Raw genomic sequence first — 22,228 nt, forward strand, 5'->3', positions numbered from 1 at the left:
ATTCAGAATAAATAGTTTAATATATAGTTTATTTTATAATTACGATGATATTTTCATTGATATTATACTATAATTATTTTTTTGTTTTTAATAATTACACTGGTAATCATTACAGAAAATACGTTCTTCGTGTTCAATTAAAACATATTTTTAAATAAAAATATTTAAAGTAACATTAATTTATTAGTTTGATTGTGTTTTTATATGTTTTTATTTTTTAACAACTAATTTAGAGATTTTAAATTAAATTTTCATAATTTTATAATTTAACGACAATAAATTCTAATTTTTGTGTGTTTTTTTAAATTTTTTTGCAACTTTGTGAAAGCACAAAATGTACGGAGTTTGCTTTAGATAATTATAAAACATGTTATTTGCAATTTTTGATTAATAATCAACAACGTTGATTACGTTTTTACAAATTTTTTATGTATTTTCATTTTTTTTATAATACCGTAGTTTTTGATGATACTGAAATTCGTCGACGTATAATTATTTTCGGGTTTTTATAAAAACGATAAATTAAAAAAAAAAATATTTTAAAAATTGCACCTGGAACTTTTTTAATTTTCTACATGTCTATATTTTCAGTTTTTTTTTTTTTTTTTTTTTAATCGATTCGTTAAAAAATAAATCCGAAAATTATTAATTGCCTGCTAACTTCAGGATCATAATTTTTGTGATTGAGTATAATAATGATTGATAAATTATTGATAAATAATTGGGTGTGTAGGGACCACTGGTAAATCGCTGTCAAGCTCAAGATTAACCCCATCTTTAGATACTAAGTAATGTGTTAATAATTGACCTTTTCCCTTGACAAAAATCATTCCTCTTTGAATAAAACCATAACCGAAAGGTTCTAAAATTTGTCTTGTTTCATCAGTTACCTGAAATTAAAAAAAATAGTTATCATTTTATTTTATCTGAGATACAAAGGGATCAAATTGCAACCGGGTAAGCATACAACAACGCCCAAGAAGTGTATTTGTCAGGAATAAAATGCTCTATAAAGCGGTATTCTATCGTTTTATGGTAAATTTATTTTGTCAAAAGGCATTATGCTCAATGCCGAACTCGAATTTATAACGAATTAAAAGAAAAATGTTGGAAAATCCAAAAGTGCACACCTCGATTGCTAATTTGATTTATAATGATTATTTTTATTTAATTTTTTTTTTTATTTATTTTTTAACTTCCCGCTAAGAAAATCGATGATTTTCAAAAATTTCAGGAAGTTATTGTTTTCACCCCGATTTGCGAAAATTGAAATTCTAACAGATGTCAACGTTTTGAAGTTCTAGGATGCTTTTCTGACTAAATTCAAGATGATGTCCGAGTGTATGTATGCATGTATACATGTACGTATGTACGTACGTATGTAAATATTCTGTAACTTTTGAACGGACGAACCGATTTTCATCGCCGAGGTGTCATTCGACGCGGCTTGTTATTTACTATAGGCACTAAAAATTTGAGCTTAATCAATAGGGTACGTTCAGAGATATTTCAAAAATAAAAATTTTCCAAAAATGTTTTTCTTGAATAACTTTTAATTCGCTCGATGGATTGATTTCAAAATCTAATCAGCTCTAAAACTTTGTAAGTTGCGTCGAATGCCACCCCAACCATTAAAATCTATTCATTCGTTCAAGAGAAACCGTTAACGAAAGAATTAAAAAAAAAAATTTTTTTGTTTTCTGGAAATTTCTCGAAAAACGTCTTGATAAATCAATTCAAAAATTTGATCAGCTCTAGAACTGAATAAAACGCGTCGATTGCCCTCCACCACCTCAATTGGTGAATTTGTTCGAGAAATATCGTTGTAGAAAAAACGGTAAAAAACGTTATTTTTCAAAAACAAAGGCATTTAAAAGTATGTTGGAGCTCGAAGAGCTCGAAAATATATTCTTAACAATGATTTTGAGTTCAAGGAGCTGGAAAGCAGCGGGAATTTTTGGGGCTGGCCTTCAGGGTCACCTGACAGACCGATTTTTTTTATTGTGAATTTTAATTTAACTTTTAAATTATTTATTTGATTTTATTAACTTCCCGCCATGAAAATTGAAAATTTTCAAAAAACGGGAAGTTAATATGGTTTTGGTCTTATTATCGAAAATTGAGTTTTAATCAGATGTCGACGTTCTGAGGTCCAAGGATGAAGAAGGTATTCTGACTATTTCCTGATAGAGGCCCGCGTCCACGCTCGCGAGCATGATATGTGTGTGTGTAAACTTTTTTTGTCCGACAATATCTTTGGAACGATTCAAACGATTTGAACGTTCTTGGTGGCAGTCGAAAGAGCTTACAAAGACTCGATATAGATTAAATTTGGGAGTCCAGCCCAGATAGGAAAGTACGACGGGCCCAGGCTTGGCTCAGGCTTGGTTCAACTATGTTGAACTCTGGGCCAAGCTTGTAAACCAGCCTTGTTCCAGCCTTGGTAGAAGTCTGGAATGATAACTGGGTGCCAAGCCTGGTTGCCAGCCCTGACCCATGCTTGCTTGACAGACCTGGCCCATGCTTGGTTGCCAGACTTGGCCCATGCATCGAAAAAACACATAAATTCAATTAAAAAAAAAATTTATTATTATTAAAGTACTAGAGTTTGTGATCATTAACGTTTAAACTATTTAAGTGAAGTAAATAACGTGAAAAAAACTCGGTGAAAATTCTGCTGGGCTCTGGGCGCGAATTGCCGTCCTTCTGATTGCTGGGTTTGAACGCTGGCTACTGGACGAACCTACTAACGTTCAATTGAAACTTTTATATGTTCTACTTGTTCATTTTACTACAACCACTCGGTTTTATGAAATATAAAGAGCAATTTAATTTATATTTTCGATTAAGAAAGAAAAAAATAATTTCGTATTATTTATATTATAATTACATAATTTTTTAAAATAAAATTTATTAAATTTAATTGATTATTTATCAAGAACCCAGCTTAATTATCTTACTCTACCACCATAATTCCCAAGTTAGGGTGACTCTCGGCTTGGCCAAGGCTAGGTTATCTAGTGTTTGCCGATGTTAGGGTAACCATCCAACGGCCGAAGCTAGGGTATTTAGTCTTGGCCCAAGCCTGGGTAATCATTGGAATGGCCAATACTAATTAACCAGTTATGGCCCAGGCATGGGACAGTATAGGTTTGCCAAGACGGGCTTCCCAATAATGTCCCAGGCATGGCCCCGTCGTTCAACTCGGGGGCTTCCTGTATGGGTAGAAGTTATTCATAGCTGGGTTCTAGCTAGGGTCTACCGTGGAAACCCAGAGCTCGGTGAACTAGTTCTGGTTCAAGCTTGGGCCAATATTGAAGAGCTAGAGCAGGGTTACCCATGACTGGGTCTCGTTTGGGGCCAACAGCGGAAAGCCAGCGCTAGGTTGCCCACGACTGGGCCTTAGCTAGGGCCGACACTAGGAAGCCAGAGCTGGGCTTACTAGTTCTGGTTTAATCTCGAGCCAAGGATGGAAAGCCAGCCCTAGGTTGCCCACGACTGGACCTAAGCTAGGACCGACATTGGGAAGCCAGAGCTAGGTTGCCCAGTCCTGGGCCTTAGCTAGGGCCGACACTGGGGAGCCAGAGCTGGGTTACCCAGTCCTGGTCCGTGCTTAGCCCCGTTGTCAGAGCTTGTAAGTTCCTACATGGGTTTCTTCTAAAAAACTCTAAAGTTTATACAACACATAAATTTAAATTATTGTGATATTTAGGTAATAATAATAGAGGTTGAAAAACACCTTGCTTAGAAGTTTGAATTTTATACAGGATTTCAATTTCATAATTATCATTATTTTTAATAATATTAGATCTTTTAATAGAAGCAATAGTTTATACTCGGTGTGCAGTGACCAAAGCTAGTAAAACAGCAAATTTAGTTGTGTTGAGAAGATCAAGCTCAATTAAAGGGCTTGAAGCTTCCAACTTTTTTAAGATTGGATCTAAACTATAAATTCGGTCATAACGAGGTTTAGCAAGATTATATGCATATTATATACACCTTTCAAAAGACGGGAAACCAAAGGGTTTTTCCCTATATTTAAATCGCAGATAAGTGACAGGGCATAACGAACAGTGTTAAGAGTACTGTAGTTAGCACCCTCATTAAATTTATGTGTTAAAAAACAAATAATATCATTTTGTTGAGGATGAAAAACATTAATAGCTTTCAAGGAACAATAAGAAGCCCAATCCTTAATTAGTTCAGAATATTGTCGTAGAGTAGAACTTGAAATCGAATTAATAAGTAATTCCATAGAGTCATCATTTACAGCTCGTTGCTTGAAAACTTGCCGGATAATCGCGCAGCCATTAGAGACATATTTTGAGCCAGAGAATATTGAATCTTCCTACAGGGAGATCGAAGAAGATTAACATCTGGATAAAAGATAATTGGCTTGGAGTCTAATAATGATAGCCATAAACGATATCATGGTTAACCACACCAATTAGGAACAACCAAAATTCCACAAGTCTGGTCCGTTTGAATTTTCCTTAAAATTTTTAAAATTAAAGAAAAGGGAGGAAAAGCATAAAAGTCGTACTCGTTCCAGTCAACAGTAAAAGCGTCAATACAGAAAGCTAAGGGATATCGGTGCCAGGAACAGTATTTTTCACATTGATTATTAGAATTGGAAGCAAAAAGATTAATTTCTGGTTGGTTGAATTTGGAAACAATTTTTTGAAAGGTAAAGAGAGATAATTTCCATTCTGTATCGATATTATCGATACGTGAAGCCTTGTCTCCCTCATTATCCTTGGAAGGAATGAAACAAAAAGCCAGAGATTTCTTTGCTCACACCATTCCCAAATTTCGTAAGTAAGATCATTTAAGTATTCGTGTTTTGTTCCACCCATTTTATTTATATACGCTATTGCAGTAGAATTATTAACGCGTAATAAAATTTCAGTCAAATAAGTTGGATGCAAACGTTTTTAAACCATTAAATACATCTTAAAGCTCTAAATAATTGATGTGCAAAGATTTTTTATCATTATTCCAGTGTCCATATACTACTTGACCATCGCAAGTAGCCCTCCATCTAGTGGATGACGCATCAGAAAATATAGTTGTTGAAAATTTGGAAATTCTTATCAGATTATTTAATAATTCTAGGTAACGTTGACGTTCAAATTTTTTGGAGTGAAGCCAACCGTAATTAATTGCTGGGCAAGCTGCAGTTATATTACTTACTAATTGTGAAAATTTCCTAATTGAACAATAAGTAAGGTACTTAAATTTTAAGAATAAATCGTGAAAATTTTTTCTTTTTTCATAAGATAATTCAATAGTCATTTGATGTGAGTTGAAAATGAAGCCTAGGAATTTATGAGAAGTTGAGGAATCAAGATTACTCTTTTAACAGAGATATCTTGAAGTCCCAACGAGCCACCAGTCGTCTAAATAAACAACAGATAACCACCCTAAACAACGTAAGTAACTAATAACAGGCTTATAATTTTCGTAAATACCCATAGAGCAGTACTTAAGCTAAAGGGTAAACAAATAATTACATAGAGCCGACCTTACTAATAAAATCTTAAAAATTTCCAAAAATCTTTATGGATTGGAATCATTAGATAAGCATCTTTTAAATCAAAACTAGCCATAAAACATCTTTTTGAAATGAGTTTAAGTACAGTACGAAAATCCTTCATTTTAGAATGGATTGTCTCTATAAATTTGTTTAAATTTTTAAATTAATGATAAATCTCATTTTACCATTTTTTTTTTTTTTTTGGTAACAAGAAAGATACTAGACAAAAATTGTCCAACTTCCTCAACACACTCTTGTACTGCTCCTATGGATAAGAGATCATCAATAGCTTTCTGCATTTTGATATAGTCACCGTCAGAGAAATTATCAATCATAAGTAAAAAAGACTGTGTCGGAATAGAAGTAAAAGGGATTTTATAACCTGATATTGTCTCCAAAATAAATAGATTAGAGGTTATATTAGACCAGGCGTGTAAAAAATTTTTTAGACGACCGGCGATGACACTCACTTCTACTTCATGGTTGATGGTGGATTCGGCTGAGCTGGATGAGTCTGAGTCTGAAACCGAACTCGTAATTGGGTCGAAACTTAGTTCGTCTTGCTGGAAGCTGATGCCACAGGTAGAAAACGCTGGAAGCCCGCCTGATTACGATTCCCGCTTGTCGCAGACGGGCCTTTCCAATGTAAAGAAGTTTTCGGCGCAGGAAAACTTTTCTTTGGAATTGGAGTTTTAATTAATAGACCAGTTTTTTCGACAGCAACAGAATTCTTAATGCGTTTACCAAGATCCTTACCGAAAAGGAAATCATCAGTGATTGAATCCTCGAGGATAGGTTTCCGTTTCTCGTCAACACAAGGATGAATCTATGAGCGTCTTTACTTGCCAGTTTGATAAAAGGATTCACATAATAAACTGCTGAAGTCACAAAGGATCTGTAGCAGGTCGTTTTTATCAATAGGATTTTTGTCATCATAAAAAATCATGGAAATAGCTTGTCTCAAGCCAACGAGACTGCAACCGCATAGATATTGATTCGATGATAAATATTTATCTCGAGATTTAGCCGTCTTGTGTAAAAGTGGAATTAATTCAGGGTTAAGGATGGGAAGTGATAAGAAACAATTTCCTTTGTTAGGATATTTTTTAATCAAAAATGTTTTGACATCCCTTTCTAAGCCTGATACTACAATATTATTCCAGCAAGCAGCCAGTTCGGAATGGATTTCGTAAGTCTTATCTTTCGAAAGACGTTTCTCCGTACCAAGTATTTTGAGTATGGAATCACTGAGGATGGGATCTTCAGAACCCTGCATCTCAACAGACTCGTCTAACGCCTTAGAAACGTTTGCTGGGACGTTTTTGAAATCAGGATCAGAGAGGTCAGACTGCTCTTCGTCGTCATCATTAAAGTTTGCAAGAGCAAAAAAAGCTAAGTTAAGAAAATCGACCAGGAAATAAAATAATAAATTTCCTGATGCAAAAGTGAAAATAAGGATTACGAAATCTAACATCACTTATATTTTAATTCTTAACCCAGTCAAGAAAGGTGTAACAAAATCAATGAAGATTTGTTGCCAAAAAAATATGTTAAAAAACATAAATAATTACCCCCAGAAGAAGATTCATTGCCAGAAAGGTCATTTTACTTCTTTAATGTTTTTTTGATATCAATTAATTCTTGATATTTCTTCAGCTTCTTCTCAAGTTCGTCAAGAGTAAAACCGCTTTCGTTTTTAGGTTTATTATTCATTTTAATATGAAAAAATACTCAGGATTAATAAATTCAGTTGTTCACTTAAAGCGCACAAAAAACGTAATGACAAATAAATAAGGCAGTTAGGAAGATGACGCTTTGCTTTTATTTATGCTAAAATATGTCGTGTGAACAGCTTACATGAACGGTACTAGAGAGTGATCCTAATAACGAAACTTGAGTTATAATTACGGATAGCGAGTTTGTACTAGGTTGCATTAAGGGCTATAGGTTAATCTTCGATAGTCATGTAGTTCAGTTACACGAACCTAGAGTGATTATTGAGGATCACGAGGCCCAGAGGTTTGAAAGGGCAATTCAAACATTGTGGACTAAAAACATGATCGAGGAATGCTAACCATAAGAGGGGCAATTTTTATCGCCGTACTTCTTGGCACCCAAGAGAGACGGCTCGGATTGATTTATTCTTAATCTTAAGAATCTGAATAAGTTCATAGATGACTCTCATTTTAAGATAGAGGATCTAAGAACCGCTCGGGGAATAGCGCTAGAAAATGTCTTTTTTGCGTCTCTTAAAATGGAAGACGCGTATTATCTTGTTGCAGTCCACCCAGGGTCTACAAAATAGCTAAGATTTAAGTTCAACGGGAAAATTTATCAGTTTATATGCCTGATATTCGGTTTATGCACTAGTCCGTATACCTTCACGAAAATCTTGAAACCGGTAATAAAATTACTCAAATTAAGAGGCTATAAGTCAGTAATTTATTTCGATGACATTTTATGCATTTAAAGCTCACCTGAGAAATGCTCTGAGAATGTCAACGCCACGGTTAAACTTTTAGAATCTTTGGGGTTCCTGATTAATGGAAAGAAAAGCAGGTTGACTCCTACGACAAGATGCGACTTCTTAGGTTTTACTATAGATTCTGTCAAGCAATCAGTAGAGCTGATTAGTGAAAAGAAAGCTCACCTGAGTAAGCTGATAAAAACCTTCACGGCTGGGCAAAGACATTCAATCAGAGTTAATAGGTAAACTAATAGCAGCGTGTCGTGGTATAGAGTATGGTTGGTTGTATTTACGACCTTTAGAGAGTTTTAAAAGTGTTAGCCTGGAGAAGAATCGTTTTGATTATGAAGCTTCAGTAATAGCACCAAATAGTTTAGTCCCAGACCTAATATGGTGAGAAGAAAAGATCCGGTTAGGTTTTAGTAAAATCAAATCTATAGGCTTCACTAAGACGATCTTTACAGATGCTTCAAATTCTGGTTGGGGCGTAACTGACAATCAAAATAGCATCTATGGTTTCTGGAATGAGGAACAAAAAAAATGGCATATTAATTATAAGGAATTATTTGCGGTGAAGTTAGCGCTGGAGGTGTTAGCTGCGGACGCAGTTGGGAAGCAGATCCTTTTGAAGATCGATCATATGACCGCGATCGCGTATGTTAACAAAATGGGAGGGACTAAGCACCCGGAGTTTAACAAACTAACGCGTGAAATTTGGCAATGGGCAGAATCAAGAGGCAATTTCTTGTTTGCCTCATACATACCATCTGAAGAAAATGTAGCCGCCAACATCCAAATACGCAACTACGTGGGATGTTGCAAAAGTGCTTGAGTATCTGACTAAAGCATATCCACTGGAAGGCTTATCCTTGTTCAAGATCTCACAGAAGCTAATGACACTACCAGCCTTGTGTACGGCCCATCGGACCTACATTTTGGCTAGCATACAAGTAAAAAACATAACAGCTCGACAGAACGCGTTAGAGATTGAAATCCCAGGCCTAGTGAAAACTTCGCGACCCGGGCGTTTACAACCGTTACTGGTGGTTCATTTTTTCAAACAAAAACCGGAATAGTGCGTGGCTTCAAGCCTAAACTATTGCGTAAAAGACGTAAACAACAAGAGGGAAGCTGGAGAATCTCTTCATTTCATCTAGAAAGCCTCACAAGGCAGTAACAAGTCAGACTATTAACAGATGGATAAAGGCTGCTTTAGCTGAAAAAGGAATAGACACTACAGTGTTCTCGGAACATTCTACGTGACATGCTGCAACGTCGGCGGCGTTCATTAAGGGCATTAATTTAGATTCGATAAGGAAGACTGCGGGTTGGTCCAAAGGCTCGGAAATGTTTGCTAAATTTTATAATAGGCCAATAGCGACCAACAACTAAAGTTTTGCAAGAGTTGTGTTTGAATAATTTAACAAATAGATTGTAAGATAAGAATAAAGAATTTTCTAATACTTAAATCTTAAAATTTGGCCAAGTCTCTAAACCGTTACATGGTTATAAATATACTATTATTATTATTAATCTCGAGAACGAGGCTCGTAGTATAATTTAAAGATTAATTGAGCACGCCGAGGGCGTGCGAAGTTTGATCGTTAAATTATACTACGAGCCTGGTTCGAAGACATTAAGGTCCCGCCCTTTCAGAGGATCTGTGAAATCCGATCCCTGGAGAAGAAGGAAGTGGTGTTGTCCAATATTTTCAAACCCGATGCGTTTGCTCAACTCTAAAATATGATATATAGAGGGAGTAATAGAGGTAAGTGGACCGATGATTTTACTTTCTCTGAACAAGTTGTGCACTCTAGTGACCATTAGAGTAACTACATGGTTTTAAATATACTAATATTATTATTAATCTCTTCGAACGAGGCTCGTAGTATACTTACGATCAAACTTCGCACGCCTTCGGCGCACTCAATTAATCGTTAAATTTCGGTGCCATAGAAATTCATTTAAATAATCTACTATGTACTCATGGCGTATACCAGCCCGGCACAACTTATCTTTTACATGTCGCTTCAATGAGGCTTCAATATTTTGCGTGTACGCACCAGTTTTGGGATCTACAAAATTTTCGGAATGGTTCACGGTTTTTTGAGTATAACCATAGCTTTCAATTTCGTTGTAAGCTTTCCACTTTTCTGAATGTGCTTCTGAGCCTTTGGCTACATGTTTTTGAAGCAAAGTCATTAACGTTTCTTTGTCACGTTTATCATTCGGAGAGATTTCAAGTCTATATTTCTGTTGACCATTTCTTTCGATCATACCTACGATATTTATAAGTAATTATATAGATTAATTTATTAATAAAAGTTATTAATAAATTAATTACAATATGCATAATGGGAACATAATTTTTATAAATAAAAGTATACGTAATTAACAACATCATATACCGAATATCCAGAAACCATATTTTAATCTGCTACGATTATATTTCCGTTTTCCAATTTTGCATTCGTCAATTTCAACGATTATACCTGGTCCACCAATTAATTGTTCATCTTCATAAATTCTATCTAACGTAATTCAAGTGCATGTGTCATATAGGGAGCTTTCACGAATTAACTTGTTCGTAGGTGAAATTCATTGAAAGTATGCGTAGGTCAAAATTATGACTTGACGTGATACCAAATGCGACAATTTAAACCACATTTTAAAAGCAGCTGATACTTGGTGTTCTGTTGCCTTCTATTAGAACAACATTTATAAATCCCACATGGAGGATAAGATTCGTAATATACAATTTGCCGTTTGTGTTTCTTATAAGAAAGCTCGGATGGTATTAATTTGAGTTCGTGAATCTAATTCAAGCATTCAGAATCACTCTGGATTTTCGTACTGATTTTGAATATATTTAAAGAAATAATATTAGCTTTTTAAATAAATTATAAATACAAGTCTAAACGAGTATTTTAATTATTATTATTATTAATTTATTGCTTCCAGGGAGAATACATTCTCATAGCAAGGGGATAATTACAAATATGATTTACATTCACAATACATATAAAAGAAAAAACAGTCTACAATAAAAATTTACATTAGAGGTTTTAACAATTTTCATTAAAATATTTAACTTTTATAGCTTTGGACATACAGTTTTGCACATACTGATAAATGGCCTTTAAAAATTTACAGTTAGGATTAAGAATGTCTTGGATTGACGAGGCTGGCCCAAAGTTGGTGGTAATATAGTGTTCTCGAAGTTCCTTAAGGATTGGGCATCTTAGTAAAAAATGTTCAATAGAGTCTTTGTCATCGAGATTACAAACTGGGCATTTTTTTGAATAGTCAAAAACATATTTACAGCTATTTATATTGATTTACTGCCGTTGGCCGATTGAACTCGGAGGATGGAAAAGTGAGGCCTAAATACTCGTATATGTCCACAATATCGATCTCTTGATCCTTGAAATAGAAACGTAGGTGGCTAGGAATTCTACCGGCTTTTCAGCAGCAAATAATTTTGGTTTTTGAGACATTTATAGCAAGTTTGTTGGCTTGACAGTATTGAAAGAGGAGGTCAAGCTTTTTATTTAGATCTTTCTCCGAGCTGCTTAATATAGCCAAATCATCCGCGTATAACAGCAAGAGTAGATCGATTATGCCGTCGATGTTTATGCCTTCACAGCCGTTTTCTCTCCGAAAATCTTCAAGATCGACAATAAACAGTACAAAGAGTAAAGGGCTCAAAATTTCCCTTTGTAGCACTCCTTCTGATGACCAAAGTTTACGGGTGACTTCGTTATTACTTTTGACAGAGAAGGCAGCTGTATTATAAATATTTCTAAGTAACCTCACCATCTTGGCACTGACTCCCAGCTCGAATAGTTTTAGCCAAAGGTGTACAGTTTCCAGTTTTGAGGCAGTGATTTGTAAAATTCGTTACTAATGTTATCAGGACCAAGTGATTTTTTCGGCTTGCACTGCTTGATGGTCGCATTTAACTCTTCCCAGGTAAATTCTAAATCCAACAGTGGGTATTTTAATTATTTAAATTAATACTATACAGTAATAGTAGAATCACTTTCAATCCAGAGAAAATCAGTTATATGATTAATTCACTAAATTAACAGATTGATTATACTTAGTAATTGTATTGCGCGCCTCCTCAAGATCACCAGACCTAGTACCTACTCTTAAGCTCAGAATGCCACAAAGTTTACAGTAAGAAACTAAAAAATTTGTTTATTAATTAGTTATTTACTTAACGACAGTGCTATATATAATAAACACGATCTTCATTCCTTTCCTTTTCTTTGTGCTCAAAGAACGCCACATAAAATTTTTATTTCATTTAAATTATTATTATTTTCTTCAAGTTATAAATAAAAATAATCTTTTTAATTATAATATGGAGGATCTTACTTCTGAAATACGTAGTTTAAAAAGAAAACTTGATCGCCAAGAAGAAGAAATTTATTATTCACGTAAAGGACATAAACATCGTAAGTTTGTTATTAAAAATTGACTGTTTTAATCTGTCAAAAAAAAAAAAAAATATTTTTAAATATATCCTTCAAATAAGGTATTTTTATTAAATGTTCAAGTAACAGTTTGTTAATTAAAATGAACAAGTTTTCATAGAAAAATTTTAGTACAAGTTACTTTTTATTTTTCTGCTTAAAATTTTCACATTCATTTAATTAATTTGTGTCAAGTACACATAATTAATTTAAACCAATAAATTTGGTTAAAAAAGAAGGATAAAATCCTACATTCCTGAATCATATTGATTTCAGATAAATCTCGTTCTCGATCAAGATCAAAAAGACATCGGTCTCGTAAAAATCCTCGTCACCGCTCTCATCGTCATCGTGATTATTCACTAGCATGAAATCAAAGAAGTTCTCAGTCTCTTTTTTTTCAAAATCTGTAATCTAACAATCATATTATTGATATTAAGTCAACTTTATCTTCTCAACTTAATTCTCAAAAAGATAAAGTTTCGACAGATACTCCATCTACTGATAATTCATCAGTTTCTGTTCCACCAAATGTCCAACCATCTAATAATCCATCTGTGCCTGCTCCACTAGTGATTGTTGAATCAACTGTTCTGCCTTCAAATACAACACCTGCTGCAGATCCTGAAAAGTCTGCTGAACCAGTTCTTGAACAAGAAATTTTAGAGGCAATAGGCAAGCGTTTGAATCTAGACAATCAACATGCTCCTGCCATCCACAACGACATTGTTATTCGCTGGGAAGACATTTTTAAAAAAGGATTACCAGAAGAAGAGAGAAAAAGTCTTTATAAAAAACATCTGACATCAGAAAATTGCGTCACCCTTGAACCTCCAAAACTTAATGCAGAAATTAAAGCTTCATTATTGGATCCAGTTATTCATCAAGACAATAAAATTGTCGATAAACAACAAAAAATTTCGGTTTGTTTATCTAATGTAGGTTCAATGTTATCTAATCTACTTAAGGGTTTATCATTGGATTCACTCATTTTAATTTCTAATCTAAGTGATATGGGCCGAATCTTAGTAGACTTGCAACGTGATGAAACTTTATCGAGACGTTTAATTATTGCTTCAAACCTTAATGTCTTTATGAAGGAGACATTAAACGCTACAACTGCTGATGAGTGGTTATTTGGTAAAGATCTTGGTGATACTTTGAAAACCGCTAAGTCTCTTGAACGCTCGTTCAAAGATCTCAAACCCAGTGTCAAGTCTTCTGTAAATTATGCGCAAAAAACTTCAAAAAACTTGAAAGGCCCCCGCTGTTATCCTACAGTCATCAATCAGTGGCGGGGGACATCGCAAATCCAACAGTCAACTTCCAAAGAGCTCCAGTTACCGTCAACCATTAAAAAAACAGGGGGGGGGGGTGGTAGTCTCCTCCAAGAAACGCCGTTAACTCAGACGGTAAGTGTTTTGGCCGGACGTCTAAAATATTTTTTACCTATTTGGAAAAAAATTATTTTCAGAAAAAATTAGAGAATTTTTAGACAAAGGTGCAATACAATGTTGTAATGATTACGATGGTCAATTTATTTCAAGCATCTTTTTTATTCCCAAGCCAGGTGGCTCTAGTTGATTTATTTTAAATCTTAAAAAATTGAATGAGTTTATTCAAACTGAACATTTTAAATTAGAAGACATAAGGACTACTCGGGATTTAATTCGTTACTGCTGTTTTATGGCTACATGAGACCTCAAGGATGCTTATTATCTTGTTTCTATTGCGGAATCGTAAAAAATTTCTGAGATTTATTTTTGACGGTGTATTGTATAAATTCAATTGTTTACCATTTGGTTTAAGCACTGCACCTTATGTCTTTACTAAATTAATGAAACCTCTAATATCTCTTTTGAGACAACGAGGTTTTTCTTCTGTTATTTATATTGATGACTTCTTCTTGATAAGTTACTCTGAAGAAGAATGTTTACTTAATGTTAAGCAAATTATTTCTTTATTAGAAAACCTGGGTTTCATTATTAATCAACAAAAAAACAATTTAATTCCTTCTTAAAAACAAAAATTTTTAGGCTCTATTTTAAATTCTTATGATATGAAGATTGAACTACCTGTTCTTAAGATTTCTAACACACTTAACCTTTTTAAAAAATTTAAGAATAATTCCTATCATAAAATTAGAGACTTCGCTTCTTTTATCGGAACATTGAGACCCTTATGTCCTGCTGCTAAGTATGGTGGGTTTACATGTAAAGTCTTGAACGAGAAAAATTTCTTGCTTTAGAAAATAACAAGGGTAACTATGAGGCACAAATGATACTATCTTCTTCGATCAATGAAGATCTTAACTGGTGGAGATCAAATATTGAAAAAGTTTATAATCCCATTAAAAGTCCCAAATTCATGTTAGAAATTTATTCGGATGCATCTTTAATTGGTTGGGAAGCTTGTTATGGTAATAAAAAAGCTCATAGATTCTGGAATAATCAGGAACGTAATAATCTAATACATTTTTTAGAACTACAAGTCGCATTTTTCGGTTGAAGATGATTTGCTTATGATTTAAGTAACTGTGATATACTCTTGCGTATAGACAACACTACTGCAATTGCTTATATCAATCAGATGGGTGGTATTCCATTTGAAAACCTTAGCAGACTTTCAAAATTAATTTCGCAATGGTATGAGCAAAATGAATATTTTTATTTTTGCTTCTTACATTAGCTCAAAAGATAATATAATAGCTGATTTTGAATCTAGGCGACTCGAACCTGAAACTGAGTACAGTTTATCGAGTCAAGCCTTTACTAAATTATGTAAATCTTTTGGTTACCCTGAAATTGATGTTTTTGCTAGTCGTATTAATACTAAATGTCATAAATACGTATCTTGGAAAAAAGAGCCAGACTCGATTGCAGTTGATGCTTTTACTTTGGATTAGAATAAATATTTCTTTTACGCTTACGCTCCTTTTAATTTAATTCCAAAAGTTTTTGAAAAAATTGAGAATGATAATGCTAGAGGTCTTTCAATAATTTCGAATTGGCCATCACAAGCTTTCTTCCCTAGATGTATGTCTATGTTTGAGGAATCGCCTATTATTTTTAAGCCAAGTTTAAAAGTCTTTCTTCCTCTCATAGGGAACCTCATTCACTTCACTCCCAACTTTCCCTGGTGGGAGGAATCTTATCAAACAAGCGCTGTCCTTGAAAGATACCTCTTTTGATACTAGTGAAATAAGCATTGCATCATGATCTGACTCTAGTATTCTCCAATATGACTCAGCCCTGAAGAAGTGGTGGAATTTTTGTCACGTAATGGATACATCAGTTTTTACAGCAATAATTCCAGATATTTTAAGATTCCTGACAAGTGAAGTGAATAAAGAAGCTTCTTATGGAACTATTAATTCTTTGAGATCAGCTGTTGCTGTGATTTGGGGTCTTGAATTAGGTGAAAATCCTGATGTCAAACGATTTTGTAAAGGTGTTGCCAAAATTCAGCCACCCTGTCCTAGATATGATAGTACGTGGGACCCAAAAATTGTCCTGAATTTCGTTTCAAAATGGTTTCCAAATGAAGAGATATCTTTAGAACATCTTTCTTATAAAGTTGAAACTTTTTTGGCTCTAACCACAGATCACAGGATTCAAACTTTGGTTGCAATTGATTCAAATAATATAATAAAATCTAATGATCGTATTGAGACCAAAATTACGAATCATCTGAAAACTTCAGGACCAAAAATGTTCCAACCAAATTATCCCTTTTTTTAATGAAGTTTCTTTTGTTTGTGTTGCTTCATCCTTCAAACTTATCTAGAACTTACTCAAAATATTCGTGGAAATGATTCAAGTCTTTTTGTTTCATGGAAAAAAACCTTATAAAGTTATCTCTACACAATCTCTAAACAGATGGATTAAAGAAGTTTTACAATTAAGTGGTGTAGATACTTCAAAATTTACTGCTTACAGTACTCAACATGCTTCGACTTCATCGGCTAAAAGTTCATCAGCCATCGTCAAATTATTGAAGACCGTTCTATTTTTGGAAAAACTATTTTAAAAACTAGATAATTAGTTTGAAAGTTATTTTATAACTTTTCATTTTATTTCTTAAAAAAAAATAATAATAATTAATAAGTAATTTGATTTACTTTAAAAAATAAAAATCATTTTTATCTTTATTTTATATTATTCTCCCGATTTTTCTCGTAATTCTATTCTCGCGTTAGTTCTATCGTAATTGTATGAAGCGCCTCCTCCGAAAAGATCAGTCCCATCCTAGTTTAACCCTTACTAAATTTATTTTAGCCCCTTCTTTATAATCGTATCGGTCGACCTTTGAATCATGAAGATCGTGTTTATTATATATAGCGCTATCGTTAAGTAAGCAACTAATTAATAAACAAATTTTTTAGTTTCTTACTATAAACTTCGTGGCATTCTGAGCTTAAGAGTAGGTACTACGTCTGATGATCTTTTCGGAGGAGGTGATTCATACAATTACGATAGAACCTCACTTACAGGTAACTTCGTTTAATCGTTAAATTAATTATTGATGAAAATTTACGATTACGATCAAATCATTAAGGCGTTACGAAATACACTTATTTTGATCTAAATTATCCTTTCCCGGGGAAAAAAATTTAGATCTGTTCTGATCAAATTAGATCAGCTCAGATCAAATTTGATCATAATTTACACTGAACCCAGATCAGAGTAGATCTGATTTGATCTGTTCAGATCAAACTAGATCTGATCAGACATGACATTTTTCATTGGGGAAAAATAGTCCAGATCTATCCTGATCAAATTTAATCAAGTCAGATCAACCTAGATCAAGTTAGATCAACCAAGGTCTAGTCTGATCAAAATAGATCAAGATTGATCAAACGATCAATTTATGAAGTAAATATAAATAGATATAATTGGACCTGTACGGATCAAACCAGATCTGAGCAGATCTGAACTTTTTCTCGGGAAAAAAAGTTCAGATCTGCTCTGATCAGATTAGATCTGTACAGATTATAAATAAATATTTCTTCACATTATATTATAATTATAAGATCAACTAGCTGAAATTTGACACATTCACCTAAATATTGATAAGTGTAAAAAGTCTATCGTAATTAAAATCAATACATTTTCTTGTTTATTCAGCTAATAATTCTTTTATTGTAGAAAATGTAAACATGGTCATAATCTACTATCGATATTATCTGTTATTCATATAGGTACTTCATATACATCGTTACATGACTTTCTTGGGTAATTAAGTATAAAATACTTTAAGGAAAAATTCTTTCTGTATCGTAGAATTAGATTACTTTCATTATTGTTTATAAAAAAGTGATTCTTTATATTAATTCAAAATGTTTCACATTGATTGTAATCATTTTTATTTAACAAAAAATCAGTCTAATTTATGACATTTCATTACTTATACTCATTTTATATTACCGTCGAGATCAATAACTATTGGGTAGTTTGTTTTATTTAATTATCTTCTTAATTATATGTTAATTTGTATTGTTTGGAGAATAGTGATCTTCATTATAAATCTTTATCAAGTTAAATTTTAATTGTACCATTTAAAGGAGAAGACAAAGCTGATCTCATATGGAATATGAAACGTTTACTTTGAATTTTAAGGGCTTCAATCCTATATATTTTATACTATTGTGATATATTTAATATATTGTTAATTAGACATATCAATTTTTATTAGGATAAAGATAAAAAAAAACAGATCTATTTAGATCTAGCGAATTAAATCAAATTCGATCTAGGCAAATCTAAGAGTGTTTTTTATTTACCTTGATCTGTTCAGATTCGAGCAGATCTATTCTGATCAGAGTAGATCTAAATAGATCTGGCCAAAATGCAGATCTGTTCAGATCGGAAACATCAGATCTAATTTGATCTGAATAGTTCTAAATTTTTTTCCCGGGTTTTGAAAATAGCAGCAATTCAAATAATAACATTAATTATTACTCGCAGAAAATACGAATATTAAATTTTTTATTTTAATACTAATTACACTACAATGACCTCTGTTAGATAAAAATATAAGTATATTTAATTCAAATCGTCAAATTGATATTTTTTGAAATGGTGTAATTTTTGACATTTATTTGAGTGTAAGTATATTTTCCACATTTGTGTGTAAAAAAAAAAAATTAAGCAACAAAATTATTGTTATCAAAGAAAAAAATCAGTCTATCGGTTGACCCTCCGGGCCAGCCCCTAACCTTCCCGCAGTTTTCGAGCTTCTTGAGCTCGAAAACATTATTATAAATTTATTTTCGAGCTCTTCAAGCTCGAAAATACCGTTGTATGCTATTGTTTTAGGAAAAAACCGTTTTTTAGCATTTCTTTCTCCCACGATATTTTATGAACGAATTAACCGATTGAGTTGGTTAAGGCAGCAATCGACGAGTTTTATTAAATTCTTGTGATGGTTAGATTTTGAAATTGATCGATCGAGCCATTTCTAGAAAATTTGAAAAAAACTGAGAAAAAAAATTTTATTTTTTTTTGTTTTTCTTCCATATCTTAGAGTCTATTTAATCGATCGATTTGAAATTTTCAGAAAAGTTGACGGTCAACAAGCACTTTTAATTACCACCTCAAAAATTTTAATCGGTGAGTTCATTAAAAAGATATCAAGAGTTTACATCCATACACACACACATACATACAGACACTCGGACACCCTTCTGAAAATAGTCAGAATAGCTTCCTAGGACCTCAAAACGTCGATATCTGATGAAAACTCGATTTTCGAAAATCAGGATGAAACCAATAACTTCCCGAATTTTTGAAAATTAATAATTTTCTTAGCGGGAAGTTAAGAATGTTGCTCTAAAATGAAGCACCCTAGTGGTTATGTTCAGATAGACCGACACATAAGCTAGTTAACCTTCTGTACCCTTTCTTTACGGATTTCGTGTACACAATTTCCTCATGATTTTATGCGCAATTTTCACATGACTATGCATGATTTTTCTAATGATTTTGTGTGCGACTTTCTCATGAATTTCTGCACAAATTTTGTGCACGCATTTTTCATGATCTTGGGCTTGACTTTCTCGTGATTTTAATCGCAATTTATCTTATAATTATCAAATTTTTTTAGCACATTTGTCGGGACAATTCTTTGGAGTTTAAATTCTAATAAAAATAAGTTTTAACCTCTTATAAGTAGTTCGTGCCTCTTACAGTCACGGAATAGGAAATTGTAGCCCCCTTTTACAACTGGTCCGTGTCTCTAACTCTTTTTTACAGTATTTTAACCCACGGGTGATTTTAGTCTTTTTTACAGAATTCTAAGAGACGGATGATTTTCGAGCTCGAAAATACTTTTGAATGCCTTTGTTTTCGAAAAATTACGTTTTTTACCATTTTTTCTACAATAATATCTCTCGAACGAATTCACTGGTTAAGACGTTCAAACCGATTAAACCGATTTTGATGGTTGAGGTGGCATTCGACGCGGCTTAAAAAGTTTTAGAGCTGATTAGATTTTGGAATTAAACCATCAAGCGAATGAAAAATTATTAAAAAAAACATTTTTGAAAAAATTTTATTTTTGAAATATCTGCGAACCTATCCTACTGATTAAGCTTACATTTTCAGTGCTTATAGTAAATAACAAGCCGCGTCAAATGACACCTCGACGATCAAAATCAGTTCATCCGTTCAAAAGTTACAGAATATTTACATACGTTCGTACATACATACACTCGGACATCATCTAGAAACTAGTCAGAATAGCTTCCTATAACCTCAAAACGTCAAGATCTAATAGAAATTCGATTTTCGAAAATCGGACTGAAACCAATAGCTTCCCGAATTTTTGAAAATTTGCAATTTTCTTAGCGGGAAGTTAAAAATAATTGTATTCATCAAATAGTTATTTAATTGTCCGGGAAAATGCATTATGTAGGGCCATATATTAAAATTTCCAATATATGCATAGCTATAGCATATATATACATATATGTATCTAAATCTCAACTAAATTTAAAAAAAGACTACCCTGATTTCTGTATTTTTTTTTTTTTTTGTTCAATCATTTTGGTGATGCGGGACTCTTCAGTTATGTGATTAATTTACTTTCCAATTTAATAGAAATTTTTGATTTCGAGAAAAAACGCTATAATTATTAACCAACCGCACACGCTTTAATGGGATTCGAACCCGGGACCTAAGGAACGAAAAACCGACGCATAAACGACTAGGCTACGCTACCGGCTAAATCATGTATAATTTCTCTCAGTAACGCTTCTAATACAATAGATGACATTTCAGATCAAATTAAAATTATTGTTTTTTTTTTTTTTCGCAATTTAATATTTTTAAATTCCTGCTAAGGAAATCGACGATTTTCGAAAAATTTGGGGCGTTTTGAGATCTTAAGAAGCTGTTCTGACTATTTTCAGCATAATGCCCGAGTGTAGGTGTGTGTGTGTAAACTGTTTATAACTTTTTAACTAATGAACCGATTTGGATAGTTAAGGCGGCAATCGAAAAAGCTTGTTGGCCATCAACTTTTGTGAAAATTTCAGATCATTTGATCAAGTAGACCCGAAAATATTGGCGAATTACAAAAAAAAAATTTTTTTTTTAGTTTTTTATTGATTTTCAGAAACGACTTATATGATCGACTTCAAAATCTAATCAGCTATAGAAATGAATAAAACGCGTCGATTGATACATTAGCCATCTCAATCAGATAATTCGTCCGAAAATAATCGCAGGGGAAGGAAATGGTAAAAAACGGTTTTTTAAGAATATCTTTGGCACAATTGAACTAAACAATTCCAAAATCTGATAAGCTTCAGAATTTATTAAAATGCGCCTATCGCCACCTCAACCATTAAAATCGAGTTATTTGTCTAAGAGATATCGTGGGTGAAAGAAATGGTAAAAAACGATTTTTTTCGAAAACAATGACATACAAAAGTTTTTTCGAGCGCGAAAATGTGTTCACAACAATGTTTCGAGCTCAAGGAGCTCAAAAACAGCGGGAAGTTTTGGGGCTAGCCTGCTAGGTCAACCGATAGACTGATTTTTTTTAATAAGGATCGTACGTTTGAGAATACGTAGATCTTACCTAATTCGGGAACCTATAGGGTTCGCCCGATCGGGGCCCAAGTACGTTTCTGCGTTACATCCCAATGTAGGGTCCCCATTGGGCAACACAATTGGGCCACAAGTAGGTGTACTTAAAAGTTTCTAGTCGGGTATAATTTCGTTTGCTGTTTAAGTTTAAAAATAACGGGAAATTCTACGATTGGATTACTGGATTCATTGGTTACTCTGTTTTCTTGTGAAAGCAATTATTTGTTTGATGACTTACTTGAATATGACCAACTTTTCCTGTACTTTCCATTCTTGAAGCAACGTTAACAGTATTACCCCAAATATCATAATGAGGTTTTCTAGCACCAATAACACCAGCTGTAACTGGTCCTTGATTGATACCCATTTTCAAAACAAAGTGGTTGAAACTTTGCTCATTAAGAATAGAGAGTGCTTTTTTTAGTTCCAGAGCAAATCCAACTAGTGTAGATAAATGTCCCCATCTAGGCCCATCTTCAGGCTCTGCACATTCCGAAATTCCTGAGGCTGCCATATAAGTTGAGCCAATCGTCTTTATCTTAATGATACACTTGAACTCACTTTTATCTAGAATCTATATACATATAATAACAAAAATAAATTGTTATTAATCTTCTGTGTAATTAGGATCTAATCAAACGTCGTATGATGA

The 22,228-nt window shown here is 33.3% G+C and overlaps 1 protein-coding gene across 3 annotated transcripts in view; it reads right to left on the reverse strand.

The window, feature by feature from the left end:
• Nucleotides 1-659: 659 nt before the first annotated feature.
• The window catches only part of LOC103570576 (adenylate cyclase type 3), a 36,438-nt gene continuing 14,869 nt past the window's right edge, over nt 660-22,228 (reverse strand). The window contains exons 9-11 of one of the 3 annotated variants that reach the window (XR_001345075.1): nt 21,815-22,150; nt 11,820-11,982; nt 11,710-11,734 (exon numbers count right to left, since the gene is read on the reverse strand). Coding sequence is in view for 2 of the 3 variants with exons in the window: in XM_008548361.2 (XP_008546583.1) it covers nt 708-890; nt 21,815-22,150 (519 nt within the window). In the remaining variant the exon portion in view is untranslated. Of the gene's footprint in view, nt 891-11,012; nt 11,983-21,814; nt 22,151-22,228 lie in introns of those variants that run through there. The other 2 variants (XM_008548361.2, XM_014440058.2) reach the window with 2 other exon arrangements.

This window comes from Microplitis demolitor, chromosome 4 (assembly GCF_026212275.2).
Source record: "Microplitis demolitor isolate Queensland-Clemson2020A chromosome 4, iyMicDemo2.1a, whole genome shotgun sequence".
NCBI lineage: Eukaryota > Metazoa > Arthropoda > Insecta > Hymenoptera > Braconidae > Microplitis > Microplitis demolitor.